The sequence below is a fragment of the Chelonia mydas genome, chromosome 3 (genome assembly GCF_015237465.2).
Source record: "Chelonia mydas isolate rCheMyd1 chromosome 3, rCheMyd1.pri.v2, whole genome shotgun sequence".
Classification (NCBI taxonomy): domain Eukaryota; kingdom Metazoa; phylum Chordata; order Testudines; family Cheloniidae; genus Chelonia; species Chelonia mydas.
In genome coordinates, this window is record NC_057851.1 from 202,797,020 (window position 1) to 202,813,301 (window position 16,282).

General features: G+C 49.1%; 2 protein-coding genes across 3 annotated transcripts in view; one reads left to right on the plus strand and one right to left on the minus strand.

Annotated features, from left to right (window-relative positions):
* Window positions 1-5,323, plus strand: part of PYGB (glycogen phosphorylase B) — a 41,473-nt gene extending 36,150 nt beyond the window's left edge. Inside the window, exons 18-21 of the mRNA XM_043544214.1 lie at window positions 37-171; window positions 1,307-1,373; window positions 2,232-3,050; window positions 3,133-5,323. Coding sequence (XP_043400149.1) covers window positions 37-171; window positions 1,307-1,373; window positions 2,232-2,384 — 355 coding nt within the window. The 3' untranslated portion in view covers window positions 2,385-3,050; window positions 3,133-5,323. The remainder of the gene's footprint in view (window positions 1-36; window positions 172-1,306; window positions 1,374-2,231; window positions 3,051-3,132) is intronic.
* A 1,823-nt stretch (window positions 5,324-7,146) lies between these two features.
* ABHD12 (abhydrolase domain containing 12, lysophospholipase) overlaps window positions 7,147-16,282 on the minus strand; it is a 54,222-nt gene continuing 45,086 nt past the window's right edge. For both annotated transcript variants that reach the window (XM_037896373.2, XM_043544215.1), the window contains exons 11-13: window positions 15,911-15,989; window positions 14,220-14,347; window positions 7,147-9,405 (exon numbers count right to left, since the gene is read on the minus strand). In XM_037896373.2, the coding sequence (XP_037752301.1) occupies window positions 9,366-9,405; window positions 14,220-14,347; window positions 15,911-15,989 (247 nt within the window). In that variant the 3' untranslated portion in view covers window positions 7,147-9,365. The remainder of the gene's footprint in view (window positions 9,406-14,219; window positions 14,348-15,910; window positions 15,990-16,282) is intronic.

The window sequence follows — 16,282 nt, forward strand, 5'->3', positions numbered from 1 at the left end:
GGAGCCGGCTGCAGCGTGCGCGTCTCTCCGGCATAGGTACAATGCTAGGGAATACTACGAGCGCATTCCGGAGCTGAGACAAGCCATCGACCAGCTCAGCAGCGGCTTCTTCTCGCCTAGAGACCCTGGCTGCTTCCGGGATCTCGTCAATATGTTGATGAACCACGACAGGTAGGAGCCAGTGAACTTGGTCCTTCGTTCCAATCCGGTATGGAAGCCCCTGTGATCCTCTGGTGCAATATTCCCCATCCGTCTCCAGCCTGGGGAGATGTAGTCGGGTGGCCATGGAAGCTGGAGTCCAGTTAAGGACGTCGGACCAGGTCCAACCTGCCCCTTTGTGAAAGCCCCGGTCCCCTTCCCATGATGGCCCCATTCACGGAGCCGAGTGGGCTGGACTTCACGCTGCACCCGTGCTCTGGCCTTGGACTCCCAGCCCAGGGCAGCGGCTGGCCCTTGGGCCCAGCGCTAGTGTGCAGCTGTCACAGCAGGCGTAAGGCCCGGCCCAGTGCACGTCGGTCTCACCCACTGGTTCCCTTCTCCTCGTGCGGACGCAGCCGGCCCGCAGTGAGTGACTGGGGCCTTCCCTGCGCTTGTAACCCTGGTGCTGCGGTCCAGGCTCCTTCCCACGTTTGGGCCAGGGCCCCACCCTCCTGTGCCTGGGGTACTGCTGCCCCGGGGAGGGTAAAACGCCGTGAATGTCAAGCCAGCTTCCTTCTCTTCCTTCCAGCAGGGGTGGCTTGCGGGGGGCAGGCGGGGGCTGGTCCCCCCACCCTGGAAGAGAGCAGGGGGGCAGCCCTGGATTCCTAGCGATTCTCTAAAGACAAGAGCCGCTGCTGCGGAGGATCTCTGCCTCCCTGCCTGGCATCACCGCCCCTGCACCCATGGCACGGTGCTGCCCTCAGAATCCCTCCCCGGTGCCAACGTGCAGTAACTCGCTCCAGGGGCCCCGCTGGACCTGCAGCCCTCTACCCCGCTTCCCCACCCCTGCACCTGGGGCTTCTGCAGGGGAGCGGGGAACACCAGTACCAGGCTAACACCATGGATTCATCTCCCTGCCACTCACAGATGCACGGGGGAAACGAGAGCCAAGAAACAGGGCACGGACTGGGTTATGAGCAGACAGCACCAGTTTCCTTCAGTCTGCGATAGCCACGTAGGCTCCTTCAGCAGCTCAGGGCTGTGTCGGTTCCTAATGCTGGAGAAACCCAGCGGCACATTTCCTGATCGTCCCTGATCCTTCGCACCAATCTGAGCAGCTGACTCAGGCTTGAGTTCCGCATCTCACTCTCCTCTGCTTTGGTTTCAGATTTAAAGTGTTTGCCGACTACCAGGCCTACATGGAGTGTCAAGGCCACGTTGACCAGTTGTACAGGGTAAGAGAACCACGCACTGCAGCAAGGGGCTGGATGGTCAGCAACACCGACAGTGACCGCGAAGGCCTCATCTCCACTCACGGGTTTGCTGGCAAAGCTAAACCGGCGTAGCCCTGCTGGCAAACCCTCCTTGGACAGAGACAGCATGTGCGGTACAGCTCACACAGTGAAATAACCAGCCCAGCGCACGTCCGTTCGTGCCGATATAACTACATCTGCACTAGGGCTTTTGCTGTCTTAGAAGTGTCACCGAAACTTGTTGCACATAAGAACGGCCAGACTGCGTCAGACCAAAGGTCCATCTAGCCCAGTGTCCTGTCTGCCGACAGCGGCCAATGCCAGGGGCCCCAGAGGGAATGAACAGAGCAGGGAATCATCCAGTGACCCATCCCCTGTCGCCTATTTCCAGCTTCTGACAAAAAGTACTGGTAAAAGTTTCTAGTGCAGAGCTGTCCTCAACCACCGTCCTGCTCCAGGGGAAGTGGTGGAGACCCCATCCCTTGGATATTAGAAGTATGTTGGCCAGAAGGCTAGTAAATAAATGTACAAGAGAATAGACCTGCACTGGCCGGGCGCTGGAGTAGATGACCTATCTGGCTCTCTGTTCTGTTGCGTAAGGAACCCTGCTGCAGCAGTAGTGGATGCGGTTGTGTTTTCACAAAGCAAAGCGTGAACAAGCTGCCTGCCCCACACTCTGACCCCGTCCGTGCTAGCGAGCGGGGCAGTCTGTACAGGGCTGTTGTTCCAACCAGGAGCAGAGTGACTGGGAGGGGACAGCCCAGAAGCAGCTCGCTCCAAGTCACACTCCGAAAGCTGTGACCCATGCGGTTTCATGTTGCCTTTTCATCTTCGTTACAGAAGCCAAGAGAGTGGACTAAGAAGGTCATCAAGAACATCGCTTCCTCGGGGAAGTTTTCCAGCGACAGGACGATCACCGAGTATGCCAGAGAAATCTGGGGTGTGGAGCCATCAGCTGTGAAGATCCCCCCACCTAACATCCCCAGGGATTAAGCTTGGCACTAAATGTGTGTCTGGTTGATCCAGGCTTAAGGTGCTTCTGGTTTCCAGCTAGGTTTGCACAGATGAACTTAACACCAGTTGAGGGGCTGGAATCTATAAAATAGGGCATTTGCCAGGGAGAAGAGGAAGGTGCTTTTAATAAGAGCAGAGAGGAGAGATGTTGGCTAAAGCCTTGTGTGTGAAAACAGGTAAAACAAAAGGAGCAGCAGGAAACCTGGTTAGAACTAAGGCCATTCTGTCTGTTACTCATTTAACCAACTTGCATGTCCTGTACCGTGTTGAGTGAGCTAATGGCTGCCTAGGCTTCCTGAAGATACATCCCATGCTAGGCCAAGCACTTAGTGAAATTCTTGTTTTCCCCTTCCGTAGAAAAGCTGCTCTAATCTCTATAGAGGGGGTGATCGCTGAACACCCTGCTCAGATGATCTGCCAGCGTGGTCTGAACCTGCCCACGCCTCCTACCCCACCAGTCGTTGCTAGGGGCCTCACCTGGGTTCTTACACCTTCTAGCCACAGTCAGAGCTGGGACACGGGTTAGGTGAAGCAGGAGTGGAACCAACACAGGTCATTTTCCCTATTTAAAGGTAAATGACCCCACTTTAGCCAAGTGTCTGGTTTTGCTGCATTGGGTAAAAGAGGATTAAACTCCACTAGCCAGCAGGCCCATTTTAATGATCAAGAAATGAGATTTATTTATTTTTAAACTGCCCTGTAGAAAACTTGCAGAAGGAGCTGACAGGCTCTGTATGCGCACAGCAGGGGGCTTTTGGAGCACACCTGAGCCCTAACCTCATGGTTGTTTCTGCATCTTGCAGCCCCAGGTGGGGTGTGTTTTTCATGCTGAAAGGGGGCAGCTACTGGACTTCAGCCAAGATTGAAACCAGCTGCTTTCCTTACCAAGACCGCACCTAGTTTGAATTAAAAAGCAGCTTCCAGACAGCAATGAAATATGGAGGTGCCCCCTGGAGCTGTTATAGGTCCCTGTCTAAGGCACTATCTTGATCCAAGTGGTGTTTGTAGAGCTGCTGTGAAGTCATGTGAGATTGTATTAGCTTTCAACAAGCAGTTTGTGGCTGGGCCTGGATTGCGCTCCTGTTTCCACTTTGTAACGCCTACAAGGCCCAAGCTGGCCGAAGGGCTGACTGGTCTCTGAAGAAATACTTGCAAGCACCAGCCTGTAAACGCTGTGCTTGTGAGATAGCATGGCAGGGCTGGATGGCTTCTGAGGCATGTGGCCACTAGCGCGGCCTTGTGCCAACCCCCAGGCACAGGGGGAAGAGGAACCCGTCAGCTTAGCGCTTCCCCCGGCTTCCCAAGCCCCGCCTGAACCCAAGATTCATTTTTGTTGTTGGTGCAGGTGTTGGCCCCGCAGTAAGGGACAAAGACACTGTCACTTTCCCTTTGGCCAAGGGCCCTGCAGTTACTGTGCTGGCCAAGGGCCCTCGCTGGCCACGCTGACCTGTTCCTGCACAGAACTGCTGCATCCCCTTTTCTACCCCACCCAGGCCCAACTGAATGTGAGACCTGTGCCCAGAACAAGCCATCGCCCGCCCTGGGGCCTTGGCTACCAACCAGACCACCTCCATCAAGGAAAGAGGCCCAAAGCTGGGACCCTCAGCTAGCAGGCAAGTCACTTCCCCCAAAGCCCTTCAGGCTGCTCAGAGCTATAAGGCAGGGCCAGGACAGCCTGGCAGGCAGCAACCCCCTGCTACAGGGACCATGACAGCCCCAGTGCTCTCAGCGGCTGCCCCCGTTGTCCGATAGGGGAAAAGGCCTGGAACAGTATGGATGGGCTCTACAGCAAGGGGCCTCCACAGCCCAGGGAAGTATGGTATGTTATCAGCCACAGCTGGGCTCCATCACGGCCCATGCGTTGCTGGAACTTGAAGCTCCTATTGCTGGAAGAGCCAGGTTCCTGCATGGTCTCCCTTGGCCCAGCTCACCCAGAGCGAGCCCATCAGCACCAAGCGATCTGATACGATAACTGCATTGTCCTCGCCAAGCCTCCCCCCGTGCATTTCCTTCTCCCCTACGAGTGGAGCCAGGACAAGCACAGTCAGTAGGAACCTCAGTACAGGTGAGGCTCTGGGCCCAGGAGCTGACTGCCGAATACAGAATTGCTGGGAAAGCTCATCTGCAATAGCACACCTGAAATTAAGTCACCGTGTCAGGGCTGGCACGCTTTTGCTGTGACCATTGATGTGTTAACTTACATCACGTCTCTATGCCCATGAGCAAAGAAAGGGACTAAGCCCATCACTTCTCAGCGAGGAAGGGGTTACACTTTCGGTGTGCATTGAAATCAAATACAGCCCCTTCTTTAAATGATCAAAAAGACCAACCCTTAAGTCCACTTAACAGTTTTTCACTGTAGTGTTGTTGCAGCCATGTTAGACCCAGAATCGTGGGGAGACAAGGTGGGTGAAATAATGGCTTTTAATGGATCATGAGCTTCTGAGTGACACAGAGCTGGAGAAGACCTGAAGAGCTTGGTGTAGCATTATCTCACTCATCTTGTGGCTCTAGGATTTTTAAATGCTGTCAAATTTCTTGAGTATACAACGCTACTTCTGCTAACGAATGTACCGTACTTCATCTGCATGCAGCTGCTGATCTACTTCCATTGTGTTTTGTGTTGATCTGGACTAGGCGGAGTACTTGCTGGATTGTCAATGCGTTACTCACATTTCATAGTCTGTGTTCCATGAACCGGGATATCTGAACTGCAGATCAACTCGTACTGAGCAGGAACGTGGAAGGTTTTGAAATTAGAGCATCCCAGTTGCTTCCGTATCTGCCTCTAATGGGACATGGAAATAGATTTAGTGTATTGTTTCAACATGCTGGCATGAAGTATGGATATTAATCTGTGTAGTGAATCTGTGTTCCTCACCTGTGCATTGGAAACTGATTAAAACAATCAAAACGCCCAGCTGGTGTGTGTTCAAATCCTTGGTCTCTCGTACTGATAACCTCACAATAATATAAACCTTAGAAATTGACTGGGGGCTCAGCAAATTAAGTAATCCCTGATGCTGCTTTCCCTCCCCCGCCCCGCCCCTTAGCCACCCAGGACCATCCTTACCCATACACCAGCTACGTAGGGCACCAGGAAATGTGGGGCACCAAATTGCCTGGTGCCCTACGCATCTGCATGCTGCTCCAGCAGCCAGCTAGGAAAGCTGCCACTGCCCCTGCTCTGCCTCTTCCCCAAAGCTCCCACCCCTGGTCTGCCCCAGCCCTACCTCCACTTCACCCCTTCCCCAAGCTATGTCCTGGGGGACTGCAGCAGGGGTCAGGTATGCCCCCGCACTCACCAGGCGATGGGAATTGGAGCGGGTTAGGGCCTGGTCGCTCCGCTCTGCCAGCTCCCAGCCGCACCACCAGTGAGTGCTGGAGGGCGGTTCCTTTCTGCTCCCCAAGGCCGGGAGCCAGAGGAGCAGAGCAGAGGCAGGCTGGGGCCAGGTCACTCCACTTCCCGCCACCCCATGAGTGCAGGGTCGGGCCTGCCCTGCAATCACCGGGCAGCAGGAAGTGGAGCGACCTGGCCCCAACCCACTCCGCTGGCACATGCTGGGGGGGCAGTTTCCCCCTTGTGCCCCCAACCCTGCTCCTGTCCCCCCACAGAGGCCTAGGGCCAGCCCCCTGCCCGCAGAGGGGGGGCAGGGGGGGTGCTGCGTGGGGCACCAGAATGTCTAGGGCAGCCCTGATGCCACCCTGCGGAAGCCATTTCTGGCTATACAACACATCTCCCGTATGCCAATGACATGGTTTAAGAAGCTCTGGTGCTAACACATACTAGTGACAAGCTCAACAACCCCCAGCAGGCTGGGAATTCAGCAGGGTATTAATTAAGTCATGTCACCCCTGCAGCAAAGCACCTAGAAGGCAGGGCTGAGGGGCAGATTTAGAATAATGCACATAGAAATAGGCAAGAAACATGATAGAAGCTGCTAGAGCTGAAAGCCACTCAGGAGACCAAAGATCCAGATCCACCCAAAGGAATAAGTGTGGTCACAATCGGTCCAAGGGAGGGGTGGAGAACAGAGCCGCCCCCCCCCCCCCCCCCAGGCCCAAAGGTTCACACCCGCACTAGGCAGCCAATGCCAAGAGCTCTCACCCCTTCACCAACACAGGACCCGCAGTGCCTACTTTGGTCCCACCAGCCTCCATGCCTACGCTGTCGGCTTTGGCCAAAGATTGCTGGCTGGATAAACTGCCACCCTCCCTCTAATTCCTACCCTACACTCATTTATCAGGGCCTAGAACCACGGCGAGAACAGAACTAGGGTCAGTGGGAAAGTCCTGAGTCCGCAGATGGTTTTATATTAACTACATGCCTTGTATACTTACAGGTTGATGCATAACCCATCACAGCCCCTCTTTTACCCCCTATGACATTCACTGGCATAGCCCAGCACTCCTCCCCGTTTGTTCATACACCAGGAAAAACGTTCCAGTGACCCCCAACCCCACGAAAAGAAGGTGTTGTGACGTGCCCCCCCGGAGAACCGATGGCATAGCACATTCTGATCATCTCTCCAGCACTACTTGTCATCAGAGGAGCACAGAGTACCTTTAGAAGCAACGAACAAGTTTGGGACGCCAAGAGATACTTCGATGTACGCAGTTTTTGCTTGGAAACTCACTGATGGATCTGAGCTTTGCCAGCTCCAAGGGAGGCATTAAATTCTGCCTCAAGCTGAGCTCTCTCCTTTCTTCCAAGTTAAAAACAAGACCAATAAGTCAACAGTGGAGTGATCAGAAGTTTTATTAAAGCTACACATTTTTAGATAAACATTTCAATCAATGCACATTACTGGCCTAATTAACTGGAATGTATGTTGAAATAAACTGCACTGGTTCATGCTCTGGAATCTAATCTGTGTCACATGGGAGGAGAGTCAACATTTTCATTTAAGTTTATATTTTAACATGAGTCAGATGACAGCAGCAGCATTAGATGGAATGTAGAGACTGAATTGCAAAGAGCCAAATAGTGTTTCTGTCCTGTCAGTGCAATAAATATCAGTAAGTGCATAAAATAGAATTTAAGTGTCACAGTTAGCTCAGAAGTGTTATGGGTCAAAACCTTAGTATAACCATACTACGGCAGACAATCTACTGTCCGCTTTGTAACTATTATGAGCCTGTAGCTATAAGTTGGATGCATGCTGAACTGGTTACACTACGCCTTATACAACTGCATAAGAGAACAGACCCCTCAAGGCTGTAAGGTTCACTTCTGAACACTAGGAACTAAAACTATTACACCGAGTATTACATGGGATGATTTGTTAGGGCCAGTTCAAACAAGGCTAGAGTACCCTGAAAAGCCCCAGTTTATTGGGTTCTCCAGATACAGCTCCCATTGTCCAGCACGTGACATTCTCCCACCCACATGCCCCAAACCGCTGTGCCATGCTAGTGGGGGTGGAGGTGCGAGTCCTGAACCAGGAATTGTTTTGTGGGAGCAGTCAGGGAAGGAGTGGGGGAATGGGAGGCACAACAGAACGGGGACACCTGTGATGTGCCTCACTAAGGGTTATGATAAAGGGATGCACAGCCGGCAGCCCAACCTTCCACCACAGAGCAGCTTGCGCATCACTTCCCGCTGTACAAGGAGGAAGCTTCCACTGAGCATCTCCCCCAGTGGAGTGGGGCCCTATGAATCTACAGCCTCCCAGCATGGCCAGCCACCCATCCAGGACAGCACATGTTGCTATGAGGAAAGACGGACTGAGGCCACAGATGAACCAGGTGTATTCCGTGTAAACAGGAGAGCTGAGTCTTTGCCCAGGGCATGGAAAACAGGGTGTGGGGAATAAAGAATAAAACAGAACCACAGTTTATTTGCATTAGTAACTATCTACTGCTGCTTGCTTTTAGTTATGCAGGAATTGCTCTGCCTAAGGAAGTGACAAGTTCACCTCTCCCTTTGTGCCTGACAACTGGAGCTAAAACATATTTCTTACGGATCTCTGTCCTCTCATCCCCAAGAAAGTGCTTGTGTCTCTTTATGCTTAAAGAAGAATGGAAGACTTTTTTGTTTAAATAAATTCCTACATATTCTAGGCCTATATGATTCAGAGAAGGGGAAATCTCAGAAAAAAATTAAAAAACTTTCTCTAAAGTAAAATCCCGTCTGTTGAAGTCACTTAAGGTACCAATACTCCTACCAAAGGTATATGGGAAGGGGGAAAAGGAATACTCCAGAGGTGTGCATGTATGGAGTGGGAATGATACTCAGAAAGAAGGACATGGTGGGGGGGGAGAATGGAAAAGTGTTACAACATCCCCATCACGTTAAATATTTGTGTCTTACTTTTTTAAAAACATCCTTTTTATTTCAAAATGTGTTTGTCTTGCAAGTATCCTTATGCTTTTGCAGTACACCTCAAATTAAAAGTTAACTGATTTCAATAAAACATCAATATTCCCCATGATCTTCAGCACTTTCCTGATTATAACCATTGAGAGAAAATGATGAACTAAATATATATATTCTATAAAGGAAACACCCTGGAACTGAAGCAAGACAGCTGCAATATTTAAAGATGGTCACAGCCACCATTTTGTGGGTAAATCACAGTCCATTTGTGATCCAAAATGTTACGCTGTTTTTAAATGTAGAAGGAATACCATTTGTCCCAAAACATGTTTTCTAGGAATGTCTGTTCTTTTAATTATTATGCTGCATTGGTAGGTCTTTGTTGTGCTCAAGTTTTGAATGGGTTGGTATTGGTGCATGGGTTTGTTTGTTTTTCTGTCCATGTTAAAACAGAAGCCAGCTAACTTCATTTCTTTCTTCTCCTACTGTCTTAGACACTGATGTGGGAGTTTGGATTTCCAAGGGTATGCATCAGGACAAACGAAGGAATTCCTGGCTTAGCCAGTGCTAAGCACTAAAGAATGGCACACTTACCAAAAGAAAAAACAAAAAGAACCTTAATGCTACCAAGCAGCCAGTCTTCAGTGATGATGTGCATGTTCAGATTTTCCCAGGAATTCCCTAGAAAAGAAAACAAGAAACCAACAGTGACAAATCCACTCTGCCACTTTCCAAAACCAGGTCACACTCCTCTCAGGTCTGAGGCACAGCCCGTTAAAACCAAGGTGTCTGACTATGCTCCCGGCGAAGGTGTGATTGTAGCACAGGTAGGCATACTTGTGGGAGCTTCAGCCTAGCTAGCATAGGCATCAGCCCAGGCGGGCTACCTGAGCATGGATCCAGGCTCCTGGAGGGCTTGTACGCTGGCTGCTAGCCCATGCCACCACACCCTCGCTGCTACCGGTGCACGTGGTAGCTAGATTACAGCTAACATCGTGTGCTTGCGCCGTACTACAGTCACTTTCACTCGGCAGCGCAGACATTCCCGAAGGGCGTCTCTGCACTGACTTCAAAAGGAGCAGGCCTCCCGCGCACAGAGCTCTCCTGTTAAAGCAAACAGGAACCCCCCGGTCTATCAAGAAGAGTATCTGCCCTCCTTTGTATGATCTGACCTGCTGATAAAACATCATGAACAGTCCTACAGAGTAAAGCTCACTCTGGCTCCGGAAGCCTGATTTCCCAATGTGATAGTCACTGCTGACTATGAATGTCCCAACAGTTAAGAGAGAGTTGGGCACAGAGCAACAGAGATGACCTCTTAAATGCCCTATACAGGTACTTTTGCATTTCCACTGAACAAATGGTTCCCTACCTGTCCATAACTGTTGTTCTTCTAGATGTACTGCACATGTCGATTGCGCTGTAGGTGTCTGTGCCCTCTCCTGCACAGACGTCCGCGGTTCCCCCCTGAGAGCACCCACTGGGGCAGCAGGAGCGTTCGCTGTTGCCTTGCTTGCCACATGCAGGCATAAAGGGCCTAACCACTCTGACTCCCCTAATTCCTTTCTATGGGCAAGACTGCGACAGAGAGGGGAAGGAGAGTGGGTTGTAGAATGGACATGCGCAACACATCTCAAAGAGCAACAATTATGGACAGGTTAGTAACCCTTTTTAATTCCTGGGGTAATTGCACATATCCATTCCACTGTAGGTGGCCCACAAGCAGTCTCCCTGGAGATGGGCTCGGAGTCTATCTGAACGGGCTGGAGGACCACTCATCCAAGCTCAGGATCGTCTCTAGATTGTTGAGAGAAGGTGTAGTGGGGCGTAAACATGTGACAGGATGACCAGGTTGCTGCTTTGCAAATGTCTAATATGGCTTCTGAGCCAGAAATGCCACAGAAGTTGCTTGGGATCCAGCTGAATGACCAAGTGCTCTATCCAGTGGATTCCGTTAGCCAGCTGGCAACAGGTGAATAAAACCGGATATCATGTCAAAATTCTTTGTGTGGAAACACGCCTGCCCTTCACTCTGTCTGCAAATGCAATGAACGATTGAAATGAAGACCTGAAATATTTAGTCCATTCCAGATAAAATGCTGAAGCTCTTCTGATGTCTGCAGTGTGTAGTCTCTCCTCACCTTTACTACCGTGAGGATTTGGGGAAAAGATCTGTAGGAAAATTGCTTGGCTGACATAAAAAGTGGAGACCACTTGCATAAGAAAACTTGGATGGGGAAGATCAAGGTAGATTTTATCTACGTAAAAACATATCTGGAGGTTCTGATACTAGTTCCCTCAACTCCCCACTCTCCTGACTGACACAGTGGGTACTAGAAATGCTACTTTCATTAAAGAGTTATTGCCATTGGGTTGGAAGTGGTTGTCCACAGCGGGGTGAAATGCTGGTATAACCACTAGGGGTACCCTGACTGAGCGAAACAGCCCGCCATACAGAAGATATTCTTGCTTCTATTCAGCATGTACTGGACTAGGAGAGACCCCTTTCAGCCTTGACTAGATGGAAAACCTCTTCCACTTGGCAAGGCAAGTTGTCCCAGTTGATGGTTTTCTACAATTCAGTAGCACCTCCTGCACACTCTAGAACAAGACTCTCCTGCCGATACTAACCAGGAAGCTTCCAGGCTGTCAGGTGAAGGGCCTGAAGATTAGGATGGAGGAGGCAGCCGTTGAGTCTGTGAAATGAGGTCTGTGTAAATCAGGAGTGAGAATCGCAGACTGACTGTGAAAACCAGTGCTGACAGGGCCACACTGGGGCAATCAGTATAAGCCCCTTGCAGGTACTGAGACTGAAACAAAAGCAGGCAGCTGACATACTCCTGATGATGGGACTGCCTAGGTTGGACACATAGGAGCCCACTTCAGAGTCTGGTGAAGCAGAAGCCTCTTCTTGTGAGCACTGTGGTGCTGTACCTGTAAGGGACTTGGAAGAAAGGGGAGCTGTCATCTGTGGCTTCCCCCTAGAGAGCACCTCATTAATTGGTGCCCTGTTGGCCGAATCCAATGGAACTGCCTGGTGCAGAGGGGAAGGCGCTGATGATGGTATTTTGGATGCCGGTGCTGGGCGACTCCAAGAGGTTTAACAACTCTCTTGCAGCCTCAGACACCTCTGGAGTAGATGGTACCGGGGCATAAGGAGATCCCGACAAAGGTGCTTCAGGAGTTGGTCTCGACTAGCCTGCACTGGGCTCTGGAGTCAATGAACTCCCCTGTTTAGAGGTGTGCTCTATAGAGTGCTTCCTCTCTGACCCCTCCTGAGTCTTTAGAACAGCTCAACCTCTTCATCTCTTTCGACAATCTGGTACCGAGTCTGATTTCCAATGCCTCTTCTTCAGTACCGGCAACACGGACCTGCCTCTCGGTAACGGTACTGCCAGAGGTACATACTGCTGCTCGGTACCCGGACCAAGGCAGATCGCTCAGATGGAGGAGGAAGCACCGATTCCAGTGGCAGATATTTCAATGTGGCTTCCTGTCTTCTTTAGAACAAGGTTTAAAACCCTTACAAATGACACATTTGTCACTCACAAGCCCCAGAACTTAAGGCAGCTGGGGTGAGGGTCACTACTGGGCATTGCCTCACCACGAGAGCAGCAAAGCTTGAAAGCCGGAGAGTGTGGCATATCTCCAGTGCCGGGTCCAGGACCTAGACCCGGTACCAGAGCCACACAAAACACCAAAACTATTTTAACTAGTCAATCAGCTAACTCACTAATACACTACACTAACTAGACAGGTACTAGATAGAGGATTTGACTAAAGACTTGCAGAAGCAAGGACAGGGAGCTCCAACACCTATCACAGAGGGTAGGAAGGAACTGAGGAGGGCAGGTGGCTCGGCCCTTTATACCTGTACGTGGCAAGCGAGGCAGCGGGGGTGCTCCTGCTGCCCCGATGGGTATTGCTAAGGGAAAAACTCTCTGACAACCGTGCACTGGAGGGCACAAACACCTACAGTGGAATGCACATGCGCAATCACTCGAAGAAGAACTACAGCTATCGCAAGCTTGTCCATAGTGGTTTACGTTGCATATATGCAGCCTGAACACAAGACAATGATTTACCAGTGATATGTGGTCTGCAGCTGTGGTGGCAGCTGGCAGCACAAACAGCCCTGCCAGAGCGCCCACAGCCACATTATGGTGGGCTGCACCCAGAGGTGACCTGGGGGGTGGCGGAGGACTACCAGCCCTTCCCATAGAGTTCCTGTGCAGGGGAGGCAGAGTTTAGACCTTCGTCTCATCCACAAATAGACGCAAGCAAAAACTTTTGACTTTGATATCTAAATGCAGGCATCCAAAGGAGTGGTCCGATTTTCCAAGGTACGGGGTACCTGCAGCTCCATTAAAGTCAACAGGAGTGGGGGGTGCTCAAAACCTCAAAGTCAGGCCATTGTGTAGGGGACTCTCTATGGATTTAGGTGCCTACCTTTAGACGCCCAGCTTTGAAAAATCTGCCTTGGGCCTTGTCTACACTAAAGGGAAAAGTCGATCTAAGCTACCCAATTTGAGTTACGTGAATAGTGTTAACTCAAATCAACGTAGCTTAGATCTACTTACTGCACGATCCACACTACGTCGACAGGAGACGCTCTCCTGTCAACTCCCCTTACTCTTCTTGATCCGGTGGAGTACAGGAGAGTGATGGGAGAGCGACCGGCGGTTGATTTAGCAGTGAAGTGAAGACTAGACCTGCTAAATCGACCACCAATGCATCGAGTGCCGCAGCATGGATCCTCCAGTAAGTGTACACAAGCCCTTCTACACCCACCTTCTACAGGAAGAGTGTGGGACAGAGGTGGCTGGTGGGCTGAGTGCAGGAGTGGAAATCATGAACTCCTGACTTCTAAACCAGGTTCGTACTCTGGCAGCAAGTCATGTCACTGCTCTGACTCCAGTTCCCTAATTCATAATGAGGGCAATACAAGTTCTCCCTCTCCTCACATAGAATCACATACAATACACAGTTATAAATGATTAAGGTGACCAGATAGCAACTGTGAAAAAACAGGATGGGGGTGGTGGGGTAATAGGCACTTATATAAGAAAAAGACCCCAAAACCAGGACTGTCCCTATAAAAACGGGACATCTGGTCACCCTATAAATGATACACACACAGATTTGCAAGTTGATTTTTGGAGCCTATATTTCAGGAACATAGCCAAGCTTATGAGGAATATTTACATATTACTTTGAAGATGAAAATTAGTAAATGCCAAGTGTTGTTATAAAGGTTTCTAGCATTCAGTGTGTTCTGATTCATTTATGGTGACAAAGAAATTTGAGGGGGCAAAACTAAACATGGGTCCCAGCAACTATCTACAGTAGACTGTCTATAGCTAGAACAGATTCCATATTGTAAGTCAGCTCAGAGCAGCCTTGATCTAACAACCTTTATCCATCTGTTCCCTACTCACTGTGACACTTTCGTAATGATGCGGATTTAATACATTTAACATGATCCTGTTTATTACCGCAGTATTCGAGGTAGCTCTGGACTCCTGTATATGTACTTATGCCTGTAGCCGAGGTCTCTGTGAAATGGAACAAACTGTACTTTGTAGTCACGGAAACTCCGAGACGGTGCAGCAATGTTATAAAGCTGTAGAAAGGATTAAAAAAAAAAAGTGAGGTACAAATCACAGCTTTTCAAAATAGTGCTGCAATGCTAGCTGGCTAAAAGTACACTTGCTGTATTGATACAGTGGGCTTTATTTTATTAAGATGCATAGTAATTTGGTGTAAACCCTCGCACGCACATGGATGGGAGGGGAGGGGGGATTTTGGTGGAAGAAAAAGGTAAATACAGCATCCACTAGGAAGTGGCGGGTGAGAGAAAAAAATCCACAGTATTCGATAAAAGGGAAGGTCCCAGAATAGATGCCCAAAGGGATATGTATCTACCATATATTTTGCAATGCAGAGAATCTCAGAGTTATGAGCTGACCAGGCAACCGCACACTTCACTGGAAACCGGAAGTATGCAATCAGGAAGCAGCAGAGACAGCAAACCCCCCAAACAAATACAGTACTGTGTTAAACAAACTACCAAAACAATAAATTAAAAAAAAGATTTGACAAGGTAAGGAAACTCTTTCTGTGCTTGTTTCATTTCAATTAAGTGGTTAAAAGCAGCATTTTTCCTCTGCATAGAGAAGGTTCAAAACTGTACTAAGTCAATGCTCAGTTGTAAACTTTTGAAAGAACAACCAGAACATTTTGTTCAGAGCTACGAATGTTCCCGAAGCATTTGTAATTCTGCAGTTCTACTGTATCTCTGTGGCTCTCACTTTGCGTCTCCACTCTCAGAGCTCCCCTTTTACCTAATCATCTCTCCCCCCACCCACCTTCTAATGGACAATGCAGTAACTCTCCCAACAAAAATTCTGCTTACAAAGGACAGTTAGTAGATTCAGTTGGACAAAACTGAGCTTTTGTAGGAGAGCTATTACATAACTAACTTTGCTGAAATCAGCCTAAAGTCCTGAATGAGATGAGTTGGCAGATTGCAGCTCAGGCCCCACTAATAACGCATATGAATTACAAACACCATAACTATGCACACACAAACAAATCCCAAACCACACTGGACAATGGGATTAATTATAACCAGAGATCAAGTTCCTGTGCTTTCAACTAACTAATTGAGCAGTAGGTTGGTAAAGACCTGTTGCAATTAAGTTTCTATTTAGGTAAAATCTGCCTGCCATAGTTTAGTTAAAACAACTATTTAAAATTAATTTAATAGTGTTTGAACCCTTGGATCCAGGAACCGAACGGGTATTCTGTCAATCTGTGCTCATTCTTTCTCATTCCCATGCTTGGGTTAGTATAACCGTAACACTTTTCCCCTAACTTCTCCCACAAAATTTTTTTTGGCAGGCTGATGAATTCTTCACACTCCTTTCCCTTAGCAAGTACCAGATACTTGGAGAGTTTGTTTCAACGTACAGATAAGGTTTGCCACCCAAAATCTGATCCCTTCAGCACCACTCACTTTATGCACCTCTGTAATTATTAAAGCTGCTAGTTCTCAACATCATATTGCTACCTTTTTCTGAACAGAATGGAATAATTTGTTTGGGTGGTTGTTTAAGACACACTATTCCCTCCTATCAAATGGGCAACTTGAAGCAGATCTGTTATGATAGCTGAAGAAAGGCACCTTCTTTCCAAGATGAAATGGTACAACAGGATCATCTTCAGCATGAAGAATAAGCAGCGAGCAGGAAATGTATTTTACACTGCAAAAAGGATTACAATTGTCACCAGGAATAAAAATAATCAAGTAAACTTTAGGATTAATCACTCCTCACATTCTGGTTACATTTTTGAAAGACATGCTTTCTGAATACTTTTCAGAGTAGCAGCCGTGTTAGTCTGTATTCGCAAAAAGAAAAAAAGAGTACTTGTGGCACCTTAGAGACTAACAAATTTATTTGAGCATAAGCTTTCGTGAGCTACAGCTCACTTCATCATCATGCATCCGATGAAGCAAGCTGTAGCTCGCGAGAGCTTATGCTCAAATAAATTTGTT